The sequence below is a fragment of the Solea senegalensis genome, unplaced genomic scaffold (genome assembly GCF_019176455.1).
Source record: "Solea senegalensis isolate Sse05_10M unplaced genomic scaffold, IFAPA_SoseM_1 scf7180000013307, whole genome shotgun sequence".
NCBI lineage: Eukaryota > Metazoa > Chordata > Actinopteri > Pleuronectiformes > Soleidae > Solea > Solea senegalensis.
The window spans coordinates 7,366-24,571 of record NW_025320799.1 but is presented as its reverse complement, the minus strand read 5'-3'; the positions used below and the strand labels follow the sequence as shown (position 1 = coordinate 24,571).

The 17,206-nt window shown below is 41.2% G+C and overlaps 1 protein-coding gene across 1 annotated transcript in view; it reads left to right on the top strand.

Moving 5' to 3' along the window:
- Positions 1-16,989, top strand: part of LOC122760258 (F-box-like/WD repeat-containing protein TBL1XR1) — a 46,800-nt gene extending 29,811 nt beyond the window's left edge. Inside the window, exons 3-16 of the mRNA XM_044015344.1 lie at positions 6,900-7,001; positions 12,679-12,824; positions 12,908-13,133; positions 13,286-13,418; positions 13,972-14,113; positions 14,495-14,558; positions 14,877-14,974; positions 15,062-15,122; positions 15,248-15,369; positions 15,458-15,532; positions 15,979-16,106; positions 16,203-16,368; positions 16,450-16,551; positions 16,646-16,989. Coding sequence (XP_043871279.1) covers positions 6,944-7,001; positions 12,679-12,824; positions 12,908-13,133; positions 13,286-13,418; positions 13,972-14,113; positions 14,495-14,558; positions 14,877-14,974; positions 15,062-15,122; positions 15,248-15,369; positions 15,458-15,532; positions 15,979-16,106; positions 16,203-16,368; positions 16,450-16,551; positions 16,646-16,672 — 1,548 coding nt within the window. The 5' untranslated portion in view covers positions 6,900-6,943 and the 3' untranslated portion in view covers positions 16,673-16,989. The remainder of the gene's footprint in view (positions 1-6,899; positions 7,002-12,678; positions 12,825-12,907; positions 13,134-13,285; positions 13,419-13,971; positions 14,114-14,494; positions 14,559-14,876; positions 14,975-15,061; positions 15,123-15,247; positions 15,370-15,457; positions 15,533-15,978; positions 16,107-16,202; positions 16,369-16,449; positions 16,552-16,645) is intronic.
- Positions 16,990-17,206: the final 217 nt, after the last annotated feature.

Below are 17,206 nucleotides of genomic sequence, written 5' to 3'. Positions count from 1 at the left end.
TGAGCCATCGCTGCAGCTCGCTGTGAGATAACCGCTGCTTATTCAGTGGCCCCCTGTGACTTGCTGCTCCCAGGTGGACTCTATGTGTCCACAGCAGGTTTAACTGCCCGGTGAGGAGGGTGAGGGCTGTCGTGCTACCATCTGTCACTGACGGGGCACATTCAGATTGCGGTGCATTGCTCCTTTAACAACCGACCATACTGGAGCTTCCATTGCTGTCACTTAATATTTATGCCTTGACTTCCATGGGATATTTACACAAACCCCAAGGAGTGCCATTTTTCTGTTGTCCAATCAGCTGACTGCCTGACCGTACCTTACTAAGGGAAGGGCCCCAAAGAATGGAAAGGTTGGGACTGGTTATTTTGGTACTATTCCTAATGGAAACACAAACAAATATGTACCGCTTTAGTTTTCATGTACACATTATCCACAGTGCGACTATCGTCGTCTCCTCTAAAGGACTTACTAGACATGTTCGTCTTCCTATTTCTGTGTAGAATCTGAGGAAATGTAATCCATAAATCATTACAAACGAATCAAATACTGTGTAATTTATTGCTGACAAAACAAGCCGAGATGATTAACAACCTTGATACACTGTAGAATGCAAATATTCTGTCTTAATTGGAATTTGTTTTTAAAAACTGCAAATTGCAAAACAATTCTTATGAATTTCTTATACCTTGGATTATTTCAATAATCCATCCCTGGCTTTTTTCTCACTGCATACTTCATCTGCTTGTGGCAACCGTTGAAGTGAGAATCCTTTTTTTAGACGCATGTAATAGTGTGAGACAATGCAAAATCTCAGTTTAGCTTGAATCGTTCCATCCCCCCACTGCCTCTGTGTGCTTCTGCTCCAGTCTGAAAATAGACCCAAACTGTCAGGTCCTGCTTGAAATGAGCCACATTTCCAAGTGCAGAGGAGAAGGAGCGCAGTAGAGATCACAGCATGGCCCTAGTTCACGTACAGTATGTGCAAGAAGGCCTCCAACAACATGGCACCTAAACTGTGGATATTATCATACATGATCATGACGGTTTCTAATGCAAAGTTGTCAGACTGTAACGTTAACCAAGTAAAGTGCTCAAACTGTTTATTTAAAGTCAGCAGCTTTCTAATGTTGTTTTTAAGCTTTCATACAGAACATACAGTCACAATATTGGCACAATGGCACAATATTATGGATAGACACTTTAAGGGCTGCAAGTAACCGTTATTTTCAAAACATTTATTATTTTCTTGATTAATGGATATTCTCGGATGTCTTGTGTCCAAAAACCAAAATTATTCAGTTGTAATGACGTCTTTGTTTTAAGGAGCAATAAACATGAAGAGTGAAAACTGTTACATAGGTTCATCCGAATTAAGCAAGCAAGTGAGTGAGTGTGTGTGTGTGTCTGTTAATGAAAATGGCATTTTGTTGCTTTATTTTTTCTTTGTGGATTTCTAGCTTGGTAACAATTTGTTATTGCGCTTTTCCACCATATAGTCCTGGCACCACCCGGCACAACTCTAATCTACACGGTTTACTCAATTTGCCATTACTATAGTTACCTCCTCAACTTATGCGGAGTCGTCATAGCACGGTTGCATGACACTACCGTGACTTTGTTTTATACGCGACACACACACAAACTTGTGACTTGGAAAGCAGTTATTTCGGTGTTACTGAATCATTAGAATCAGTTAATTAAAAAGATTTATTCACAGTACTTCCTGCATTACCGGGGGCTGTGATGTGTTAAATGTTGAGATTTTAGACATTTCCTCGCTAAATGTTGGGGTTAGTGTTTGTCTTCAGGATTTTTAAGCCATTTGAACTCCTCTACAGTTCTGCATTGTTCGTTTTAAATATTGTGTCGGACGTCATGCTCATGCTGGCCCTCATGCTGGCAGTTTGTTCACTTCACATTTAGTATTGGCTCAGCACGCTTGGAACCTCACAAGAGCAGGTACTAAATAAGTACCAGGTACTGTCGCTAATGGAAAAGCTGACACCGAGTAGTGGAAAAGCATCATTTGACAGCTGAGTTGTGTCTTTTGACAAAAACAATAGTGTGCCACTAACTGGACTGAAAAGTGTGCTACAGGGAGCATACACAGTGGAGACTTCATAAATCCATAGATGAAAAGAGGAGTCAATCTGAATGCAATCTTCATGTGATTATCGCTGCTTATGTGCGGCTGCTGTTGAGAGACACTGGAACAAATTAATTCTGAAACAGATTAGATTTACAGCTCTGAACTCTGTATCTGTATTATAATTAATGTAAAGCAGCTGCAATTAACAGTGATGCCTTATTAAATATAAAGCTGAGAAACATTGGGACCTTGAGCAGAAATCAATACCTGCAGCACAGTAGTGATAATATTGAAAACATGACAAACATTAGATGGACCTAATGAGATTTCAGAAAATAAAATCCATGCTAATGTGGATGTAGCATTCGTTGCGTCACCTGGCATGTACAACAACAAAAGTGCATGATGCTAGGTTAACACAACACAAACATCTGCATGTTGTGAATGTACGTTAACTCATCAATAAACTTATTTACAGGGTTTTTCATCACTGTTTATGTTTACAGTTGACTGGATAACACTTGTACAAGTAGAAACAGTAAATATAGTTTAAAAGTGTGTTTTAGGCATTAAGAGTCTTTTGTGTTGCAGTTTAATTTTACCTCACCTGAAGCCTTTGAGTAGTTCATGAGTCAGAAATGTCATCTGATGACTCCCAGTCGATATGATTAACTTCACATTTGTATTGATTTTCATGACCGACATGATAAGGCATACACGCACACACACACATGCACACGCACACGCACACACACACTGTTTCTTAGTAACCAGCATGTTTGGGAAACATTTGGGTCTGTGCTTCAAGGCTGCCGTGTCCTGATTTTCTCTTGGTGTTGACTGATCATCTTTGTGGGTCTGTCCCCACTCAACTCTCACCCTCCCTCATTGAGCTGTGGCTTCATATAAGATTTACAGTAGGAGACTGTTAGCCACTTGCAGCAGTCTGTGGCCAACTAGAGAGAGAGAGAGAGACTGAGCGACTGAGCAAGAGGACGGATGAATAGCTTAGACAGAGATTCCCTTCTCCTCCCACACCCCCTCCCTCCCTCCCTCCCTCCCTCCCTCTCCTCTCCCACACTGTCAACACAGAGGATCCAGGCTGCAGCTAGTGGCTCCACAGCGCCACTGCAGGGGGGAGGCAAAGGCTTGAATTACAACTGCCTGTTTACAAACTCAAGGTTGTCCCCAGGCCCTGCTGCTGCTGTCAGATGGTATTAAAGCTGAGGGTCTCGGTGATCGGTGACTCAACAGTCTGCTGGTTTACTTCAGCCAAGCAAAACATCAAGTCTTTTATTCAGGTCAGCAAGTCATTCCTGCAGATTCACTTTATTGTCATTCAAGAGAGTGGAAATTGTTACTCAGGTTCATTGGAATTAAATAACCAATAGTAATATTTAAGAGCATAATATATTCATAACATATATCTATATACACATACATACTATTCCATTTTAATATCAGGGATTTTTGTTCATGGTAAATTGCCCTCATTTGTGTTTCCTTGTCCTCTTTGAGAGCTGAGTTGTAAACATGTATGTACTATCTAAGTATTATATAACCACAAGAAAGTTCCCATGTCTTTTTCGTTGTCTCTTTGGACCAAAACAAGAGTGTGCAACTAACTGGACTGAGAAGTGTGCTTCGTGGACTCGTACTGGAGGTGTACGTGGATTCAAGCAGATCGATCTGATGAATGCAGACCGCATGGACTAACGCAGAAGATTATGAAATTTAAATCACATGAGTGGGATAGTGGTTCATAGTATTTATGGATAATAATCTCTTACCATTCTCGCTGCTCGCACACATTTACTGTAAGTATGTCATCTCAAACACTTAGCTGTGTGACATGAACAACGCCACTGACCACCCGACCCTAGTGCTGCGTCCACAGCTTGTGGAGTTAGGAGGAGTGGCGATCAGATGAGTTTCGTGACCCTCAGAATTTTCATTTGCATTCCACTGAACAAACGTTTGCTGTTGCTGCCATCTTGTTTTGCAATCACTGATAAAACATGTGTTAAAAATAGTCATTTCTGGTCGTATTATCCACTGATTATTTATCCAGAATCTGGCACATTAAAATCCACATCACAGCCAGGTTTGGTTCACTGTGCACAGGTGCTTGTTATTCTGCTCGCTCAGTCTGTTTATTATCTGTAGAGGTGTGACCGCCGATATTATGGTGCGAGTATCACAGACAGTCCAGTCTCTTAATTATTAATTATTAATTAGTTAGTCTTATTTAATCAACTTATTCTCAGACTCGGTTAAACTGTCAGACATTGAGGCCATCAAGTACAGAGGTGTGCTGTGTTTTAAGTAAGCAGGCAGCTGCAATGTTTGCTCTATGTTAGTCAATTGGACGTGAAAGCTGCTCGACAGCTGTGTATGATTTAATAATAGGCTTCATTTAGACTACAGTATGTCTGCAATGCCGGGGTCGGGAGTAATGGCTCGTGTCGGCATGACAGACGGTTGCCAGTTAGCACCGGGCCACGTAACTTAATCACAATTACAAACGCTGCTACGAGCACTCGTAATTGTGATTAAGTTACTTCAGTGCTGGTGGTTTGTATGTCAGCTGTGGACTGAGTCTGAATGTCAACGCACCATCGCATAGAAGTCGTGAGGGCAAACTTTAAAATTTGACACGATGAGAGGATTAGATGAAGTTCAAGATTCGCCTTGTGAATCTTAAGAGTGTCTGAAAATCTTTTCAAACATTGATCCAAATGTTCACTTGGTTTTTGCCGATTAGTGTTTTGATTTGAATGATCAAATGTCGGGATCACCGTGGCTTTGAATGTTAAATTCCTGTTAATTCAATCTGGGTTTGGTATTGTTCACATTTGAATAGTTACCTTGAATTCGACACGGGTCTCCAAATTTTATTTGTGAAGAATAAGCCCAAACCTCTAAGCCTTAACATTTTCAACATTGAGAATATTAATTTACACCCAACAGATTGATTATGCCATCTGTGTCTTTTTTTTTTCCTTCATTCTGTTTCTGTGTTACCAGGCAGCTGTGCACACAACACCCTGCTCTCACATTACCAGGACAAATAGCCTATTTTGAAATTGTAATTTAGGTTGGCTTCTGTCATATTGGCTGGACTTTGTATTTTATATCTGTAGGTTTTTCACTGTTTTACATTGCATGGCTGTAGTTATATGTTCTGTATGTGTATAAACTGCATAAGGTTTGGATATAAAAACAGAGAGGCGGCCTCAGACCCAGTTTTCCATCATGTTATGGTTCAGTTTGGTGGAGTATGGTCAGGTTTGGAATGGTAAAGCTTGGATCAGGCTTTCGTTTCAACTGAGAACAGTACCTTTACTTGGTAGACGGGGTGTGGGCTGTGCCTGATGGCTTATCAGCGAGATATGTAGCGCAGAGTTTGTACCAGTGTCACAACAAACACAACAGACAATAATGGACGACATCCAGCAGGTACTATTAACCAGATCTAGATCAAACCAGTTAACCCTGAAGTCAACATGCACATATGAGCTTGACTTAAAATTTCCCAAACAGACCGAGTTGGTGATTCTAGTTTGTCGTGCATCTGGTGATCAGGTCTGACGCTCAGAACCATCATTCATCTTTGAGAAAAACACAATGTCTTCTTCATGCAGGTGTGGTCATTGTCGTCGCCTCATGAGTCAGGAGCAGATCCCTGAACAGCTCTCCCATCAAAGCTGTATTCTCTTGTGAAGACACGAGCAGCCACTCTGGCCCTCTCTGACTTCACACCGCATCGTATCCTGTTCACTTTGTAGTAACCTCTTCCCTCTCAGGTTGATATTAAAGATTAATCACAACGTGTTGTCTCTTCTAATCACCTGTGGGAAGTGTATAAGACGCTATTATCACAGTGACAAACGCCTCCTCCCTTCCTTATCTCTTCCTGTCAGCGTTGAGGCCACAGGTCGTGCTTAATGTTTCCTTTCGCCAGACAATGAAAATCGTAACACCCTAGGAAATTAAATGCAACTCAGTGCTCACAGTCGCCAGGAGACACTATTTCATCCACTTATAAGCCAATAAACGCACAGCAAGCTTCTCCTCCTGGGAGATGGTGCTGCAGACACTGAGCTCCAGGCTGATATGGCTGATTTTTCTCACGGGATATGAGCTCTGAGGCTGGAGCCAACGTCATGCGAGATGATGCTTCACAGTCTTGATGCTTTCTCCACATCTTGAGTTTTTCAGTGTGCAGAGGATTGGTGTCACACTAATGAATGAAATGATTTATAAATCATCTGGTGAACGTTAGACTTGATATTTTCAGTTCTCTTGGTCTGTCTTGACATTAAACAAATCACTTCCTGTGTGCTGCTTGTTAATGTGACTGGTGAAGTGAGTTCTAAATATGGCTATACTAAGAAATCCAGAGAGAGTCATGTATTCAATTCAGTTCAATTTTATTTGTATAGCGCACATTACCTCAAGGCACTGTACATGGACAACATCAACAGTTCACACTAGGCATCAGTTGTCTGCTTTCTTTGCTCCTCGATGACAGTAAAGTGAATAACATTGGTTTGTGGACAAAACAAGACAGTTAAGGACATCTTTGTTCTAAAGTTTGGGAAACACTGAATGTCATTATTCACAATTGTCTGACATTTTATGGACTGAACAACAAATTGATTAAATGAGAGCTTAATTAACAGATGAAACCATAATGAAAGTATTAATTAGTTGCTGCCCTAATTCTGTGTCAAGACTTATACACAAGTGTACAGCTTTCTCTTATTAACTCGTCGTTAATTAATCTCTCTCTCTGTCTGTTTTTCAGGTTAGGTGTGTGTGTGCTGACCTCATGGTGTAACAGGAGTAAAGATGAGCATTAGCAGTGATGAGGTCAACTTCCTGGTCTACAGATACCTACAGGAGTCAGGTATCCTCATTCACCTCTGAATGTTTTGTACTGATAATATACTGCTGCTCTGTCACTGTCCTGTCATGATTCATTTAAATAATAATAAGTAATACGCACTGACCACAATTCTCCAACTGTGTATCAAATATTCTTCTCCCATAAAGAAGGAATAAACAGCCCAAACAACACGACTCAGTTAAAATGTTGTTTTTGGATTGTATCTGTCTGATATCTGATCATAATAATATAATAATCCTCTAGGGTTAGTGGCTTCCTCTACTGCCAAACTGCTTTTTACACCTCTATATAACATGCTATAAGATGTATAAGGGATATATATATATACAGTATATATGTGTATATATATATATATATATATATGTGTATATATATATATATATATCTAAGGGAAAAGAACATGTAATGTATAACAACAAAGAATAAGTTAAATTTAAGGTTAAAAGAAAAATAAAAGAAAAGCTTTTATGTGTTAGGTGTTATTGTATTGCCTTGTACATATACTTTGGAAGCTGGTATCACAGTCAGAACATCTCTAATACATAATAATAATAATAAAGATGTAAGAAAATACTTGAGTGTGTCAGTAAAGACGTCAAAGAGGTATCAGCATATTGTGCCTACTGTTATAGTCAGTAGTCATATCAGCAGAGCGTGCTGTAAGTGTGCTTACTGATGTCTGATCATTTATTTTAAAACCAGTAGTGGCCAATATAGCTTTAGCTAAAATGAGTATAGTAATGTTCTGTCATGGACAATATTGCACTCAGTTTTTGTGCAGCTGTAACTGACAATAACCTTTATCAGACTGAGGTGAGTTACTCTGTAAATCAAAGTGGCAAATCTGTGCAGAGGAGCTGCCTGAAGGCTCAGCTTCACTCTTGCATGTTGGAACAATGGTGGTGTTTTGGCTGTGAATCACCCTCCCTCCCTCCCTCACTCTTCTCTCATATCTGATCTGTCTGTTGCATAATATATGAGAAAAGCTACAGATGGCTAATGTTCATCAAGCAAGTAGTGGAGCTGATTTACATATAAATGAAATAAAAATAAAAGCTTTGTGTCAGTGACATGATGGAGGACTGCTCTGAGTCCAGGTTGTACTTTGTCATCATGATGTACTTTTTTCATAGATAGGGTGGAAAAACTGGTCTGAGCATATGAGTCTGTAGATATTGCAAGCAACAGTCATTTTGAATAATGCTCATATCCTAAACTGCTGTTTTATTAACCCCTTAACAACATGGCAATGGACGTTTGTTAGAGATGTGGCTGCAACATGTCACTTGACCTGTGCTGCCACCCACTGGCTTTATTCATCACTGCACTTGAAAGTTGATGCTCCACACTCACCAAGAGAAAAAAACAAACATCATAAATAAAAGAAATGTCATGGTATTTGATCAAATGACTGCATGATTAGTTTAAGTCTTGTACCAAAGGTGACACCGGTAGCAAGTGCTGTATATTTGGAGAAGTTCAGAAATTAAAACTTCCCTCAAACGCATCATCAACAGTGTGTTGGTTAATGGACTGCATGTGTGTTTGCAGAAGTAATGAAATTAGAGTTGTTTTCCGATTCCGATACCGGTATATCGGAAATGCCTCCGATACTGCCGAAAATGTGGGCATCGGTATCGGCGAGTACTGGAGTCCATGCGCCGATCCGATACCACGTAATTTATTAGAGCTCTGTTAGCTCTGACACGGTTCTTCTTCGGCGCTCTTGAAACAGTTGTGCTGCGCTGTTTGAGAGGTGTGAAGAAGAACTTATCACCCGACACCTGTAGACAAGGAGCTAACGTTAGCTCATCATGTCGGTGGTTTGGCAGTATTTACCAAGCTCCGTTAGCGTAGTTAGCTGTGCTAGCTCCGTTAGCGCGCCTACAGTCAAACTGGAGCGGCCCGTTTATTAAACGAAAAGAGCAGCGCGACTCATAACCAGCGTACCTGTGTCCTGCGTATGTACGAAGTATGTACGAAGTTTAGCGTTACTTCAGAGACTCATTTTAACAATCTGCGCGCGTCCTTTCCCAGTCAGTCGTCATGGAAACATGAAGCTCTGCCAGTGCTGCGGTGTTTGGACCAGAGTCAAAACAAACGTACAAGCTGAAAAACAAAATAACACATCACTGGTAAAAAATAAGTGTGGCCCTGCGATGGACTGGCGAACTGTCCAGGGTGTACCCCGCCTATTGCCCGATGTAGCTGACATTGGCACGGCACCCCCCGCGACCCTCTGGTTGAGGATAAAGCGGTAGATGATGACTGATGACATGACTGACTGGTAAAAATAAATGCTGTCCATTTGCTGTATTTGTTCATGTTTTACAGAGGGTTTAACCTGACCAATGATAATCAGATCACAGTCATGCAGGCGTAGTATGATATATATTTTTTATAACACACTGGTATCGGCCGATACCCACAACACAATATCGGAATCAGTATCGGGAGGGAAAAAATGGTATCGGAACATCTCTAAATGAAATTTACAGAGTTCACTGAACACACCGCTGCACTCAACACACTGTTGATGTGCTGGATATTAGAGTCTGCGTTTCATGGAGTGTTTACACAGTATATTTTATGATTTATCATCAGGAGAAAATCACATATACACTCAGCTAAAATGGCACTTGTCATTACCCACTTTGCACTGGAAAACCTGATATGTTGTGGTGTGAAAGTGTGACTACTTCCTGTCACTGCTAATGTATTATGACGTAAAAACGTCTATTTTATTTTATTTTATAGAATGAACTAATCCAAAAACTGATTTTGTAAAACATCACACACACACACACACACACACATATATGGACCATTCTACCGAATTCGTGCAAATTGCTGTCCCACAATAAAAAAACTATTTAACAAAACAATTAAGAATTCAGACCTTCAATATTTACTAAGATGATGTTATGATCTAGTTAAACACAAGACTGTAACTATTTAGTAATTAAGCTAAATATATACAAAATCATCATTTATGCTACCTTCCTAGGTACTTTCTATTGGGAAGTAGTTGTCCCAATCTCTAAGCCCTAAATTTCAATCCATGAAAATAATACTTAAAAGAATTTTGTCATTTTTTCCAATAGTGTATTTTAAAATATATGTTTGGTTTCTTTTAAACAGAATGTAAAACATTTAGATTCATTTTGAAGTTTTTTTTAAAATTACAAAACATGCTTTAAAAAATGCTGTCCCACACTTTCACGTCACAACCGTAACACGAGTTGTTTTACCACATGGGTGGAGCCTGGTTTTAGTCACACCCCAGAATTTCTGACCAAGAAATGACATTGCATCCCTGTCCCTCATGGCTGCATGGTGAGATATTACCTCTCATAATTTTTAAGTAAATGGGTTCCAAAGTCTGAAAATCAGCATGTTACATTAATAATTGTCACAACCGTACACGTATTATCTGCAAGTAAATACACTTTTGGGGGCTCAAAACAAAATATTATGTTTTGTTGTGTGTACAACTGTTCAAACATCTGTTCCTAGCCATTTACTTGTTAGCATGTTTGAGTTATGCTAGGAATTAGCTAAAAATGTCACAACCGTAACAAATTGTAACGTTACGGTTGTGACATAATCATTATGGTAGTGACAACATGTAATGTTCCACATATTTAAGGAGATTTTTCATCATTATTATTACATTATACTCTTAAAACATAATAATAATAATAATAATAATATTGTTATTATATTTGATTTGTAAAGCACATTTCATTATTAAGAATCTCAGAGTGCTAAATAATGTTTGATATGATAAGGAAAGAAGAAAGAGAACGAAACTAGAAACGAAAGAAAGGAGGAACGATCAAATCTATCAGTGATTTATCTGACAGGGAGCAAAGGAAGGTCAGAAGATCATGGCGAAAAAGACAGCAACATCACAGGCTATTGGTGAAAAGTCAAAGAGAGATGGAGAGATTGTGCACAACTTCCACGCCACCTCCCACACCCTCTGCCACGCCTTCTCCCATGCTGCCTTACCTTCCACGCACTTCTAGTGAGACTGTTACTCCACACACTTCTAGTGAGACTAATAAGAGACGTTGGAATGCGTGACCACAGAAAAATAAACTTGAATGGAAGAAAGAAAAATATAGAAAACGGTGCCATAGATTGTGCGTGAGGCCAGAGAAGTCAAAATGTTCCGCAAGAACAAAAACTCAGAAGGAAGTATGGAAGCACAGAGTTCCTGTGCATAGCAGAAAGACCCTTCTTTTTCATAACACACTCATGCACAATTTGCAGAAAAAAATACAAGTCTGCCAATTATAAAGAGAAACATGGATTAAGAAGCGCATTGACAAGCAGGTTGCTCAGAAAATACAATCTCGTTTCTATGCTCAGAGAAACACTAGGCAGCTCCCACAGGCAGCTCTCAACACGACTGCAGACAACCCACATCTAAAGTTCACCTATCAGAGACATAACATTTGTGTTTGTAAAATTCACATTAAAAGGCAGGTTATGAGTTAATATTAAGCAATAAGGTTGAGGGGATATAATACAACCTTGCAAACAAAATACTGTGGTCACGAGCAAAACAGTGCAGTCACTACCGTAACAGTGCGGTCACTACCGTAACACTGAATGTTTTGTAAAATAAAATAAGAATTGAGTAATTAAATAACATTTTATGATAACTATTGGTTAAATATACATTCAATGTAATAACTAATGAACTCTGAGATCTCTATGATCAGTGTAATTCATTTTACAAAAAAGATTGCATTTAAATTTTGATGAGTCTTAGAAAATAAACTTTGTAAATTTGTTAAAAAAATTATTTTAATTGATTTAGTTGTAAAACTCTTCATAATAAATTACTAAAATTATTCTTTAGAGGGTGTATGGACACACAATATTAACAGATTAATATAATGGTTTTTATTGCAGTGTGTTGCTGTGTTACGGTAGTGACAAATTTTAGGAGTTGAAAAACATTTCAAGAACAGGCAGACATTAATATATGAAATTTGACTGCGCCTTTACTAGATATGTACCATAGACATATGGTACAATATATGTATGGACAAGGTTTTTGGAAAAAAACAACTTTTGAAAATGTGTTTCCAACTCTGGACTTTGCACGAATTCGGTAGAATGGCCCATATATATATGTATATATACACATAACAATAATAATAGCAACTTATTAAACTAAATTTATAAACGTTGTCTTTTTTTTAGAATAAAAATAAATGTTTTGATTAATTATATATAACAACTAAGAATGTAGTATAACATTATTTTATTATTTTATTTAAAATTTGACAGGAAGTAGTCATACCCAGAACTAATAAGGCTTTGGGTACAATGATGACAAGTGCTTAAATGAGCAAATCTAGCCACTGACCCATATTTTGAGCTTGGTTGCCGCTAGTGTCCATGCCTCTGTTCAGTGTGGTGACCTGAGTCTCCACATGACACAAAGAGGCAGTGCACCCACAAGCCAGGGTTGTCGGACATGATTATTTAGATACAGTCGACCTCTACTTCTATCTTACGGACAGACCTCCACCTCTCTTATAACCTTAAAGGTATCAGTGGACTGGTCGCATGTCTTGAATAAATCATGTTGTGTTAAATAAATACAATATAAATGATAGTAGTGTATCATCGCTCTCATCGTCCCTCTCCTCCCCAGGATTCTCCCACTCAGCATTCACGTTTGGTATAGAGAGTCACATCAGCCAGTCCAACATCAATGGTGCTCTGGTTCCCCCTGCTGCCCTCATCAGCATCATCCAGAAGGGCCTGCAGTACGTCGAGGCAGAAGTCAGCATCAATGAGGTGGGACACAAACAAGGTCACATAAAAAAACGAGACTTCCTGTTTCCCCGTCTGATTCGGACTTTTCTTGTCCCACCCTCCAGGATGGGACGTTATTTGACGGACGGCCCATCGAGTCTTTGTCTCTAATCGACGCGGTGATGCCGGACGTGGTTCAGACGAGGCAACAGGCTTACCGGGACAAAATGGCCCAGCAGCAGGCTGCCGCTTCAGCACCGGCTTCAGCCACTGGAGGCAGCATCACCGGCAATGCCAAGAACGGAGAGAATACTGCCAACGGGGAGGAGAACGGACCCCACGCCTTAGCAAGTGAGTTACAGCCACAGATTTACAAGTTACTTCACTTTAGAGAAGTCGGTCACAGTGGCGGAGAGTTTACAGGACTTTTCACGACTGAAAACTCGTGAAAATTCTCGGCTGTTTTCCGTGACGCTCTGCCTCGTGAATCTCTGTGTGCTCAGATAACCACGCAGACCTGATGGAGGTGGACGGAGATGTGGAGATCCCTCAGAACAAGGCCATGGTCCTCCGGGGCCACGAGTCTGAGGTCTTCATCTGTGCCTGGAACCCAGTCAGTGACCTGCTGGCATCAGGGTGAGTCCCTCAGAAACTGCCCCTGCCACCAAGGAAAAAAGAAAGTCATTTTCAAAACCACTAAAATATTGCGTGGTACTGTTCCTGTGGTGTGACCATCAGAGACTTTAAATTACTTAAAGTAACACTGTCTTAAAATGAACATCTGTAACCAGCTGTGAGAGTTAGTGTCTGTCACTGATAAATAATAATAATAAACGACTGTGTGTGTGTGTGTGTGTGTGTGTGTGTGTGTGTGTGTGTAAATCAAACACATATTGAATCAATTGTTTTAGAATGTTGTTATTATTATTATTATTATTATTGTTCGTAGTAGTTTGAATAAACACAACTTAAAACAATGTATTGCGTGTACTTCACATGCTGATACTGTAATGGCACAACCATGACAACCCTGGTCATTTCTGCGTCAGTCGTCAGATTGCTGTGACCATTTATTTGTCAGTAATGATCCTAAATGTTGACCAGAATAACTGACATCCCAGCCGTAGAAGTCCTGATAACACAGTCACGTGTCAGTCTGCGTCCCTCATGTCTCCTCTGTCCGGCTCAGGTCTGGCGATTCGACGGCCCGCATCTGGAACCTGAGCGAGAACAGCACGAGCAGCTCCACACAGCTCGTCCTGAGACACTGCATACGAGAGGGAGGACAGGACGTCCCCAGCAACAAAGATGTCACCTCGCTAGACTGGAATGTAAGCACATGAACGCACTTTACACTCTTTGATTTCCAGTGTAGAGAAAATGTCCAGATAACAAACACAGCAGTGTGTACATTAACATACTGCAGATACAGCACACCACACAGGAACTCCCACTGAGCCCTGAACGTAACATTTGATGGAATTTTCCCCTCAGTTCAGCCAGTGGGTTGTAAACTGAGCCAAGCATCCACACTGATGGAAAACACAGGCCCGGCTCATAAAACCTGCTGAATCACAGCCAGTGTCCTTTCATTCAGACTGGAGGAAACACCCGACATGGATCTGGAAATGACATGGGAGTGGATTTGTCAGTGGATTCATGGTGTCACACTCACCTGGCTTCACTCTCTCTCTCTCTCTTGTCTGTGACAGAGCGAGGGCACGCTGTTAGCGACGGGCTCCTACGACGGATTTGCCAGAATATGGACGAAGGACGGTGAGAAAAAAAACAGCAACTCAGAGTTCTTCATTATAGAAAAATATCAAATAAAATGTAAATGTGGTGCTTCTGCTCTGGTATGTGCGCCACATGGCTCGTTGAATCTTTAAACAATGCTGCCATCTGGTGGCAGGTTTGTAGAATGACACAAAATGTGGACTTCATTCTTTTATTATGTTAAGTGGTTAAAATGTGGCAGTCATGTTTTTATCCATTTCCTGACTTTGCGTCGATAACTAAAGAAACCTCATGTTCACTGTGTGAAAGGTCAGTTTCAGCTGCAGCACTAACAGTCTTTGCTCCTCCCCTCCACAGGTAACCTGGCCAGTACACTCGGACAGCACAAAGGTCCCATCTTTGCCCTGAAGTGGAATAAAAAAGGCAACTTTATCCTCAGTGCAGGAGTAGACAAGGTAAAGCTGTGATTTGAACTCAGTCCCACTGTTACCATGGTAATCTTTGAGTCGCTGTCACCTCTAACTCGGCACCTGTTTTCTCAGACAACAATCATATGGGACGCCCATACAGGAGAAGCCAAACAACAGTTCCCCTTTCATTCAGGTATCGGAGCATCTTCACTGCTCTTCATGTCACTCAAGAGTTTCCCAGTTTTCCTTGAGCTCTAATGTCTCACCGTCTCTTCCCCTCCTTGTCCTCGTCCTCGTCCCTCTGTTCACGTCCCACAGCTCCAGCTCTCGACGTGGACTGGCAAAGCAACAACACGTTTGCGTCCTGCAGTACAGACATGTGCATCCACGTCTGTAAACTGGGTCAGGACAGACCCATCAAAACATTCCAGGGACACACGGTGAGACAGATTCAATATTAAAAAAGTGCATTTTCACAGTTGGATCTAAACTAAGAATGTTTGAGACATTTAACTTGTGTCTCTGCAGAATGAAGTAAATGCAATCAAGTGGGATCCCACAGGGAACCTGCTGGCCTCCTGCTCAGACGACATGACACTCAAGGTGAGAACCAGACGTTGAAATAATTGTCATTATCTGACCGCGCTGGACTGTGGAGAAGGTGACGATCAGCCATCTTAAGAACATGCCCATGTTAGAACACAATACTGGAGTTGTGTTATTTTGTAAAGTGTTCACTCCCTTTTACCAAAGTCCATTGAGTTGTGGTTCCACTGCCGCCTCCTTCAGCAACTTAGAATGTGTGATTTCTGTGACTTTGGCGTTTGAAATCTTTCGTTTGAGCTGAAACATGTTGATAACGAGCTGCTGTATGAAGTACTGAAGTACTACTGAAGTACTACTGAAGTACTACTGAAGTACTGAAGTACTGAACACGTTGACTATATTCATGTTTGTCCAGAGGAAGAAGGTGTGAATGTTCCCTTCACAGTTTGTGGAGCTGTGTGTAACGCTCCTGTAACTTTGTGGTTTTGTGTGTTCTGTGTCAGATCTGGAGTATGAAGCAGGACTCGTGTGTCCATGACCTTCAGGCCCACAGTAAAGAAATCTACACCATTAAATGGAGTCCCACCGGCCCCGGAACCAACAACCCCAGCGCTAACCTCATGCTAGCCAGGTGTGTGTCATAAGAAAAAAAGACCAAAAAAATCCGATGGCTGCAGTGGTTCCTGCTGCACTTGTATGACCCACGTTTTTCCCGGTGCGTCCACAGTGCATCGTTTGACTCCACGGTTCGTCTCTGGGACGTGGAGCGCGGCATCTGTATCCACACGCTCACTAAACACCAGGAGCCCGTGTACAGCGTGGCGTTCAGCCCCGACGGTCGGCACCTGGCCAGCGGCTCCTTTGACAAATGTGTGCACATCTGGAATACACAGGTAGGAGCAGGAACTGACCTATGACCTGTTAGAATATGGACACAATATTCCAAATAAGACTTTTGTGCCTGGTGTTTGCAGACGGGTGCTTTAGTGCACAGTTACAGAGGGACAGGGGGAATCTTCGAGGTTTGCTGGAACGCAGCGGGGGACAAAGTCGGAGCCAGCGCGTCAGACGGATCTGTAAGTGTGAAGCAGGATGGTTTAGGTTTACTCTCTGAGGTCGTCGTCATTGTCGTCATCGTCGTCATCGTCGTCTTGTCTCTCTTTCTCTCAGGTGTGTGTACTAGACCTGCGGAAATAGCACCGCTGTTTGTTGGAAGCCATGGACCGACCATGAATGTGTACATAGCCAATGACTGTCCCTGCCTGCCCTGTGTACTGCTCACGCTTACAACTATGGCCCCGCCCACCGACAGACAGGAAGCAGGAAACGGGAACAGGAAGCAAGCAACCCCCCCGGCACAGCAGGTCCTGACAAGAGGGATGAACAGTTGGATGGACGCGTAAGCAGGCGGAGGGATGGATGCGCCCGTCTCCGCCTGTGCAGACTCTGACGGAGATGCAGAAGGGACGCAGCATTTAAAGAAAAAAAAAAAGAAAACTGAAAAAAAAAAAAAAGTTCCAGATCGTTAATGCGTACCACATTTGGAAGCTACTTTTGCTTTTTGGATCTTTAAACCCATTTACATTCATGCTCATTGTCATCAAAATGAAAAACAATGAAAAAAAAAAGTGTTGCTCTTTGTTTAGCTGGATCTCATTGTGCAGACATATCAACTTCTCCACCTTCAAACAGGATGGCACTTACTTTCTTTTTCTTTTCGGTGCTTTTGGT